This window comes from Berghia stephanieae, chromosome 10 (assembly GCF_034508935.2).
Source record: "Berghia stephanieae isolate SIO BIC M18660-M18661 chromosome 10, UCSD_Bste_1.3, whole genome shotgun sequence".
NCBI classification, from domain to species: Eukaryota; Metazoa; Mollusca; class Gastropoda; order Nudibranchia; family Aeolidiidae; genus Berghia; species Berghia stephanieae.
The window spans coordinates 28,368,050-28,378,049 of NC_088369.1; the positions used below are offsets into that span (position 1 = coordinate 28,368,050).

At 35.6% G+C, this 10,000-nt stretch overlaps 2 protein-coding genes across 2 annotated transcripts in view; both read left to right on the forward strand.

The window, feature by feature from the left end:
- The window catches only part of LOC144980627 (uncharacterized), a 168,097-nt gene that overhangs the window by 157,511 nt on the left and 586 nt on the right, over window positions 1-10,000 (forward strand). The window contains exon 6 of the mRNA XM_078928307.1: window positions 5,766-5,820. Within this exon, the coding sequence (XP_078784433.1) occupies window positions 5,766-5,820 (55 nt within the window). The remainder of the gene's footprint in view (window positions 1-5,765; window positions 5,821-10,000) is intronic.
- Window positions 1-10,000, forward strand: part of LOC144980925 (retinal guanylyl cyclase 1-like) — a 68,902-nt gene that overhangs the window by 1,649 nt on the left and 57,253 nt on the right. The window lies entirely within an intron of this gene.

Consider the following 10,000-nt stretch of genomic DNA (forward strand, 5'->3'; position numbering starts at 1 on the left):
TTATTATTATTATTATTATTATTATTATTATTATTATTCTTTCTTTTACTTTTTCTTATTTTTCCTCTTCCTCTATGTCTTCCCCATCATCATCTAGACCACCACCACCACCATCATCTTCATCGACACCGTCATCACTACGATCCTCATCATTATCAGCCTCATTTTCAATTTACATATTTTTCAAAAGTATTCTGTCAGTCCTCAACTTAATCATTCCTACATCATCCGCTAGTTTTGTTTTCAAATGAAAGGCGATTAAAGCCGCCACAGTTCCAATCATTAAAAATTGAAACCCTTCTTCTATATGTCAAGACTGCAGCATAAAATACATCCTTGACATTTCCGAAAACTGAAAAATCAGGAGGGCGATATCCGGTTTGCAGAATCCGCAATGTTGATGATATCAGGAAATGGACAACACACATAATAAAAGATGTGCATAGTCTTTTGTTTATGCCGGAGGACGTTTTTAGAATTGGTCTTCCCTCCTGAGTGTCCCCGCCTCAAGCAATGCGTCAATCCGATAGGGCGGTCTCTGTCTGAGGTTTGGATTACAGTTATTTACTAGCGTAGCCAAGAGCAGTTTGGTCCATTGTCAACATTTGGCAAATGACAAACTCAGAATTGGTGTTCGCGAACTAGTTTTAATGACGTCAGCCCAAACAGTTGGTACGTTGGCCAAAGCTATTGATGCTGTGCATTTAGGTAAAATACTCGCAACCTCCGCCAGCCGGATATAACATGCCAACACACAAAACTATGTGTAATTTTGAACTTTTATAGTCTGAGTGATATAATTTAGTGAGAATTGATCACCAAAGTGGTTCTCTAAATATAATAACAGAGATCAGAGTGACGTCAGTTTCGTTCCCTCTATAGCTTCAACAACATCTATGGAGCAGTGAAGAGTTAGTTCTTGATAATTCTTACATGAAATAGTCGAATTGTTTCTGTTGTTCATCTGGTTTGACTTTGGCACTGGTATGACTGTGGTGGAATCGTTCCATTCTATTTTCAATCTAGGCTATAGATAGAATGCGCTTGGCCAAGGAGTTCACAACATTGCCATCCGGAAGTATAACGGACCAACACACAAACTCGGTGTAACCATGAACTTTTATAGTCTGGTTAATACAGTTTAGTGAGAACAACTCACAAACGCGGATAGCAAAAACAATAACAAAGGCCTGAGTGACGTCATCTGCATACTATCTATATAGTAAATCTTCAATTTGTAACTGGTTTTTCTTTCACGTTCTCTTTCGAGCTACATGTCAGAATAATGATATAGAGAAGAAAAAAAAACGCCAAAAAAAACCCCCAAAAAACACGTCGCTAAGGGGCTCCCAATAACACGCGAATCGAGTAACTGTTAAGGAGAGGAAATGGTTTTCGATGAAGTTTTAGATTGGAATATTACTATGGAAAGATTAACATGGTTTAGTTACTCAATACCTCTAAACGGCTGACATAAATTCAAAGGAAACCAAAGCATACATTGTAATTTCTCTCAAATGACGAGGTTTTTGAGAAACTGCACTGAAAACTATTCGAAAGAAATGTTTTTTCATTGTTCTCAACTAGCAATATCATCCAAATAGATCTTGAGTCTATTATTCTTTCTCATTTTTTCACGAGAAGAAACCGTAATTTGTAAGCCACCATTTTAAAAAAAAATGTTGTTGAAACTACAGAAAGCAAAAAATCTATTCGAAAACTTTCAACCAAGAATCTCCGTGGAATATGTTTAATGTCGAGTAAAGGAATCAGCCAAAGGTTTGACCGTCTACAGAATTTTGAAATTGTTGGGCCATCACTGACTAGAAGCTGTGTTGTCTTTTTATAGGAACGACTCCTGGGACCTGAGTGGAAGAAGTTGAAGGTGAACGCGACATTTATATACAAAGGTTGCCAGCATGGCGTTTTTAATGTCAAATTTTTAAATCGACGTTTTCGAAGTGACTTGTAATCGAAGATTTAAGCTTGACATTATAGTATTAAATGTGTGGCATCTTCTAAATCAAATCACTGATTTTAGCAACTAAGTTCTCAAACTTAATACAACAACAACAACAAAATTTTTGCCATCAACCTGGCAGGAGATTGTGAGTTTTTTGGTGTATCATGGCCCTTACTTGTGGAAGCAAAATAAGAAAATAACGATTTTTTTTAGTTGACATTTTTCTCGTCCCATATGCCATTTTTAATGACTTGTTTGTAATTTGAAATATTTTGAAAAATGAATCTGGCACCCCTGTGGTATCGTCGTGGGTGTTTTAGATCGATTAAAGTATTAAACGCCTTCAGCAGATGTTTTCGTGGATGTTTTTTTCTGTCTGTCTGTCCAATTATAAAGGAGAGGGAATCCAACTGTCTATATAAATGAATGCAATGAAGGATTGGCGTCTACTCTGTTGCTTGGAATTGCCAAGGGGTCAAAATTGTTTCCAAAACTTGTTAAATTGTTTGATCATCTTAAGGTGTTAGTTGTTTTTTTTAATAACCCATCAATCTATATTGAGCGTCAGTATAAACTGACCAGAGCTTCACCGCCTAGAGCCGACTATAGTATGAAAACCATTAAAACTGTTTCAAAAATAGTCTGAAAATCAGCAAAATTAACCTTTATCAATGCTACCAAAGAGAGCAATGGCATCGATAGCTAAGTAAAAAGTCAAAATTGCTTTATCTCAAAAGGCGTCGGTGGCATTCCGTTGTGCATTGTACATCCTTATTGGAAAGAAACACCATGAAGTAATTCGAAAAAGGAGGCGACAATACACATGAACACATTTTTATCTGAAAAATAAAAACCATTCTGCTCAAGCACGGCCACATGATTGTAAGGATACAATGGGTTGTTGCTCTTGATCTTTGGTTCCAGCCCCAACTGGACTTTGATCTTTGACCAAATGCATTTCCCAATTTAGTTCAATTAAAAGGACGGGTTTTTTTTTTGGTTTTAGTAGACTTGAGTTTCAAAGACACGGATGAGAATTCTAAATAGCAGAACAGAACAATAAACGATGTCGCGCCAAATGTATTGAATGTTTCTTTTTTGTGCGGCTTTGTGGTCTTGTGGTATGACACTCGCTTTCGGATCGGAAGGTCCTGGGTTCGAGCCTCGCTCAGCGCATAGTTGAGTCATTGGAAAAGACTCTTTACTCATATTCTCTCACTGAGTACCTGACCGTTAACAGCGTTGTCTCTGTCCGAAAAAATTGTAACATCGCCAACAAGCGTCATGTTGATTGATTGATTGATAGATGGATAGATAGATAGATAGATAGATAGATAGATAGATAGATAGATAGATAGATAGATAGATAGATAGACAGATAGATAGATAGATAGATAGATAGATAGATAGATAGACAGATAGATAGATAGATAGATAGATAGATAGATAGATAGATAGATAGATAGATAGATAGATAGATAGATAGATAGATAGATAGATATATGTGTACATATGTGCGTTTAAGTCTTTTCCCTCCCTCCCCTTCAATCTTATTTCAACGTCTGCCTTTAATATTTATCCAACAATTTAACAAATAAAAGTCCCTACAAAGCCTTTGTATGGCCTGGGAGAAAAGGAGCTTCTGGACCAATTAATTCTTGTTAGCCGATTGCAGGCACGGAGAAAACCCAAAATCTGTTGCATTTTTTATGGCTTTTTAGAGGAAATGATGAGGGTCTACAACATAATCCAATTCCATCTTTCCAAATGTAGGAATGTATTGGGTATAAAAATATAGAGATTGTTTGGAAAGCGATGGCTCAGTATTTGATGGATTTTAATGGGTTCTTATGCACATACACACACACACACACAAACACACACACACACACGCACACACACACATATATATATTCAAAAAATAGTGGGAATTTTCTGATCCATGAGAATCAACAGAGAAAAGGTTTTATGTTGTAGGACGAGGATTTTTTAAAAATATATAATTTTTCGGTGAGGAAAAATGGTTGTTGGTTCTAATTGGGGAAAGGATTTTTTAGTTGTGAATAATTTTGTTTCGCTTTTTTCTTTTTTTTTAGTTTTTTTTTTTTTTAAATATCAAATATCATTGAATTTCAGGCACTTTTTGTCTAACGCCAGCAGTTGACACATTATCTGGAAATCTGGGGGGGGGGGGTTGATTGTTCTTTTAATGGTTTTATATTAAATTTAATATTTTACTCAAACTAAGAAAATAAGAAATAAATATTTTTTTAATAGATATAGAGATTAATAGATGAAAATTGTTGTTTAATGCGACTTTGTAGTACAAATACGTAATCAAGTCAACAATAATCAATGAAAGAATTCACATTTCGGGTGTATAATTTTATCAGGACATCTATGATTACTTTGTCAAATCTAAACGACAATGATGATCCCAGCCAGCAATTATAGAATGTGCAAAGGTTGGAGCAAACACTTCTAACTTACCGACATTGTACCCGTCGGAAAGAGGCACTGTTTACACCATTTTGGTCCAACTATCGCGGAAACTACTCTGTGGTGCAATGGTAGGACGTCAGACCGATAATCAGGAAGTCTGAGGTTCGATTCGCAGTCGCGGAAGACTGATTTTGGGGATCCTTTTTTTCTTGTATTTTTCTCTGTTGCTTTGTCTCGCACTGTTTCACACACACACACCTTTTAAGACCTTTATCTTACACCAGTGCCTGCTCCCTAATTTCACGTTGACATTTTTACGCCCTTTTCATGCTACCTCAAGGACACACCGTTAGGTTGAAAAAAAAGCCGGGCTTGAAATCGACCACTAGCGGTGAGGTCAAAGAGTGCCAGACGGTTGACCAAACACCAACATTTCTATATCATCAGATATGCTAACTCGGTATTGCACCTAATAGCTTCTAATTAACATTTCAATTATGCTGAGTTCAATTGTATAATAATAGAGGAAAGGCAAATGAAGATTGTCTCAGATCTAATAGGGTCAAATTAAGCCTATTGCATTCATTGGGCTTAAGTAAGTATAGCATTGAACAAACTAAACAAAATTTAGAAGTTATTTAGACATCGAATAACTAAATAATACTTATATTAACGACATATTTAACACATTGAAACATATGGCCAGAAAACGTGTTCTTCAAATATCGATTGATTAAAATGAACTTCATCCTGGCAAAAACTCTCAAACATGAGATTTCGCGTCGATCGATAAAAATAACCCTCATCAGAGAGGAAAAAGACCTTTCAATTCAATAAAAATAACCCTCATCATAGAGGAAAAAGACCTTTCAATTCAATAAAAATAACCCTCATCATAGAGGAAAAAGACCTTTCAATTCAATAAAAATAACCCTCATCATAGAGGAAAAAGACCTTTCAATTCAATAAAAATAACCCTCATCATAGAGGAAAAAGACCTTTCAATTCAATAAAAATAACCCTCATCATAGAGGAAAAAGACCTTTCAATTCAATAAAAACAACCCTCATCATAGAGGAAAAAGACCTTTCAATTCAATAAAAATAACCCTCATCATAGAGGAAAAAGACCTTTCAATTCAATAAAAATAACCCTCATCATAGAGGAAAAAGACCTTTCAATTCTGGAATTTTGTCAAGTCCCTGGTTTGGGAGTTTTTGCGGTAACAGGAGTCATTTTTTATCGATCGATGTTTGAAGAACAACTTTTCTTTCAAACATTTTAAGAATGTGTTGCTTTTTTTTTTCACGATATAGCAGAATTATCGTTGATGTCATTGTGGTACTTCACATTGTTCTAGCTTCCTTCTGTACCGTATTACTTCTTTTGAGGAATATTTATCTAGAGACCAGGTTGTGAGTCATATTATCGGATTGGGTTTGTATTTATCTTGCTTTTGTATCTATGGTTACAAACACCCTACGAAAGTTGTTGATGATCTTCATGCTAGAATGTAATGCATAAAACATGATTTTATTTAGACATTTCAAAAGAAAATAGTAATGTTGTGGTTTTGCTACCAAATCTTTACACGGCCCATTTTGATAAATCTTTTCTCGTATTAAGCAATGTTGAGCTGAGATGCTGTCGGATTGATGACATTTTCCGTAAAATACTATGTCAAGCCGTTGTTTCCGCTTACCACACATTACCTCATCTCGACGGGGACCCGATAGCTCAGTTGGTAAAGAAATGGCTTCATACGCAAAGGGACTGAGATCGATCCGGAGTACAGTCGATACTTTTTCTGACCCTCTTTTCTGCCAGCAGTGATTGGATAGACTGGCGTCCTATCTAAAAGGTAGCAAACAAGTGCTCTAGTCCGTTTCACGCTATAGTGATCGGGATAAACTTCGGCTCTATGAGCCTGAAGGCTCTGAAGGGCAATAAAAGATTGCCGTTTCGACTTAGGTGTAAATGAGTACCATTTATAATAATTAATGGATATTATAAGTGTTAATATATGAAGACGCTTAATACGCGACTTGTACTGAGTGAAATGGAAATAATGGTTTCATATCGGTAAATTGGGAGAATAAATGAAGGATTGTGAAATACATAAAGCATGGATAACCCGAGAAATTGCTCCATATAAATGTTGCTATTGATCTTAATTTCAAAACGAGTTTCACCTCTTCTATGATTTGAAAGAAAACTGGTTTTATTGAAGAACAATTTCCGATTTAGAAGACATTGAGTTACAAACAATGAACATCGATTTGGAAAATAATTGGTCTGCACATTTTGTGGGATAAAGCCTCTTTTAAATGTGTTATGTTAATTTACATAATTATAAGAAATCTAGCAGGCTACAAATTTTGACGAGGTATTTCAAAGAATTTATCTTCGTAACAAAATGTTTTTCTATAGTCTGAGATGGATTAAAAGAAGTGTTCACAATCTCGGTTTCTGGTCGTTAAAGAAAAAAATGATAAGATTTTGATTATGAATAGAATATTCCTCCTACTACCCCTCCCCACAATCCTACTGCTATTGTACCCCGCCCCCTTTCCTCCTCCTCCTCTTCATCCTCCTCCTCCTCCTCCTCCTCCTCATACTCATAATAGTAATAATAATGATAATAATAATAACAATAATAATAATAACAATAATAATAATGATAAGAAGAAGAAGAGAAGAAGAAGAAGAAGAAGAAGAAGAAGAAGAAGAAGAAGAAGAAGAAGAAGAAGAAGAAGAAGAAGAAGAAGAAGAAGAAGAAGAAGAAGAAGAAGAAGAAGAAGAAGAAGAAGAAGAAGAAGAAGAAGAAAAAGAAGAAGAAGAAGAAGAAGAAGAAGAAGAAGAAGAAAAATAAGAATATAAATAAGAATAAGAATATCATTATACCTATTTTAAAAACCCACTAAAGTTTTTACTGACTGGTACTGCAAAACATGCATGACATCCTAACACATTGATACAAACGTTCACACAGAGAGAGAGAGAGAGAGAGAGAGAGAGAGAGAGAGGGAGGGAGGAAGAGAGGGAAAGGGAGAGGAGAGAGGGGGAGTGGAAGAGAGGGAGAGAGACAGAGAGGAGAGAGGGTAGGTGAGAGCAGAGAGATGCTATCAACCTCTAATACAATTGTCTCTTCAAAAACCATACTTTGAATTCAATCCTTAATTTCCTTTTCCATTAAACGTTCTTACGTGGCCTTCAACGATGCGAAACACAGATGTCAAAAATATGAAATTATTTCCTGACTGAAGACGTGATCGTCTCTCATGATTTGATGTTATAGCGGACAAAGACAAAACACATTTTTCAATTATACTTTCCTTCTTTTATTGATTAAGAGGTGCTGAGATGGCCGAATGGATAAGATAAGAGAGAGAGAGAGAGAGAGAGAGAGAGAGAGAGAGAGAGAGAGAGAGAGAGAGAGAGAGAGAGAAAATAAGTAGGAGTGAAATATCTGTTCAATCTTAGTTATCGTTTAACATTATAACAAGTGTAACTAAATGACAAATTGCCATATTTATGGACAATAAAGATCTATTATTATTATTATTATTATTATTACTACTCGTAGGCCGGAAAAATCAGGGTTCCAGCCCTGGCATCTCGTTTATTTGTTTTTCCCCCCTGTAATCTTTTGTTGTTTTTACATTTGACATCGATTTTTCTAGAGCTATATATCCTTAGGAAAAACTACCTAAAGGATGAAATTCGGGAAAATTTCATATAGGCCTACCCTAACTTGGGTTCAGACATTTTGACAAGTTGGAAGTGAGCTTGGTCTATCAATTATTAAAGTAAAACTGTTCGGGACAAAGTGAAAAATATGCGGTCTTGACTGTAATATTTCGCGATGATTTAAATACTGAATAATAACGTTACAGTCCAAGAATTGTAAACCCTGGTGAAATGTACGTGTTTTTATAGAAGAAGATGCGTATACTTCCTTTCAGTTGGAAGAATAGAAGTTTAATATCTTTTTTTTTTTTTGGCCATAATCTTTACATTTAAATCACTTACATGGTTCACCCTGACATAGTACCGATTTGAGGTGTGGGTCACAAGTAACTGTTTTGTCAGTTTACAGCACATTATTATGCTTGCCGCCACCAACTGTTTTTGTCATAATATCTTTTGATGTTTTCAAAGCGTAAAAAAGCAATGATAAGACTCAAATGACGCAGAATTTTTATGATTTAAAACATGAAAGAGTAGCTCCTCATACTTTGGAAAATGTAATTTTCGTGTGGGTATATTGCATAATACATAAAAATTACATAAGTCGGGGTGTTTTCTTATTTATTTTGTTTTGTTGTGTTTTGTTGATTTGCTTTTGTTTTTGTTTTTTTAAGGATGTATGTATGCGTGTGGGGGGGGGGGCGAAGTGGCCGAGTGGTTATGGCATTGCACTGTGACCGGGAATGTCCCAGGGTTCGAGCCCTGCTTTAGGTACTTTATTTTTTTTTCCTTGGGCAAGATTATTAATCCCCAATTTGCTCACTTGGACTACATGGGTGATTCCTGTTGACATCAGAAATCTTGTTTGATTTCTTTATCTATATTCCTTCGTGGAATGCCTGGGCGACGATATCTTATGATGTCGTGGCGGAAGGGCATAATTATTTTTTTTTAATAATTTAATATGCGTATGTATATAATATATTAACAAAAAAAAGATAAGCCTGTGTTGCTTCAAACCAAAATTTCTCACACAACACTACGTATTTATCTGAATACAGCCACGCTGTCATATTCTGTAGAAGAAAAAAAATACCAAGTATTTAAAATTTGGGTTAGAAAACTCGTTCTTCGAATATCAATCGATTAAAATGTTCCTCATCTTGTCAAAGACTCTCAAACCTGGGACTTCCGCGAAGTCTCATATTTGAGGGTGTTTGGCAAGATAAGAGTCATTTTGATCGATTAATAAACGAAGTACGAATTTTCTGGCCAAAATTTTGAAATACGTGGTATTTTCTGGCAGCACATACACATTATCGTTATCGTTTTCACCAAAACGGTAACAGTGATGCGACTTTAGCTCATTGTCGAATCTGGCCTGTAAAGACTTTAACATCGCCTTGAGCTAGAACTCACTGGGTTATACTGGATTATACCAAATGATACAAAAATGAATATTATCTAGTATCTAGATCTGTTTCTTTGATCTTGATGTCAGTTCAAAAAGTACGCACATAATCTTCGAGAAAACCCGATTAATACAATTTATGTCAACAAAATTGATATTGAAGGGAGTTCGGAGGGAAGGAGGTGGAGAAATAAGCCTTCACGATCACGGGAGAGATTCGGTTTCCATATTTTAATTTTTTACCAAGTGATACAAACATGAATGATATCTTTGATCTTGATGTCAGTTCAAATAGTACAAGAGAACGTATTATCTGGTAATAATATATAAGCTCTCTGATAGTACGAGTAGAATCTTCGGGAAAACCCGATTAGAACATGTCAACACTATTGATATTGAAGGGATATTGGTGCAGAAAGGGGGAAGGGGGAGGGGAGGAGGAGAAAATTAAGCCTTCGCGGACAATTGACTTCCATCTTAACTGACTTTATGTA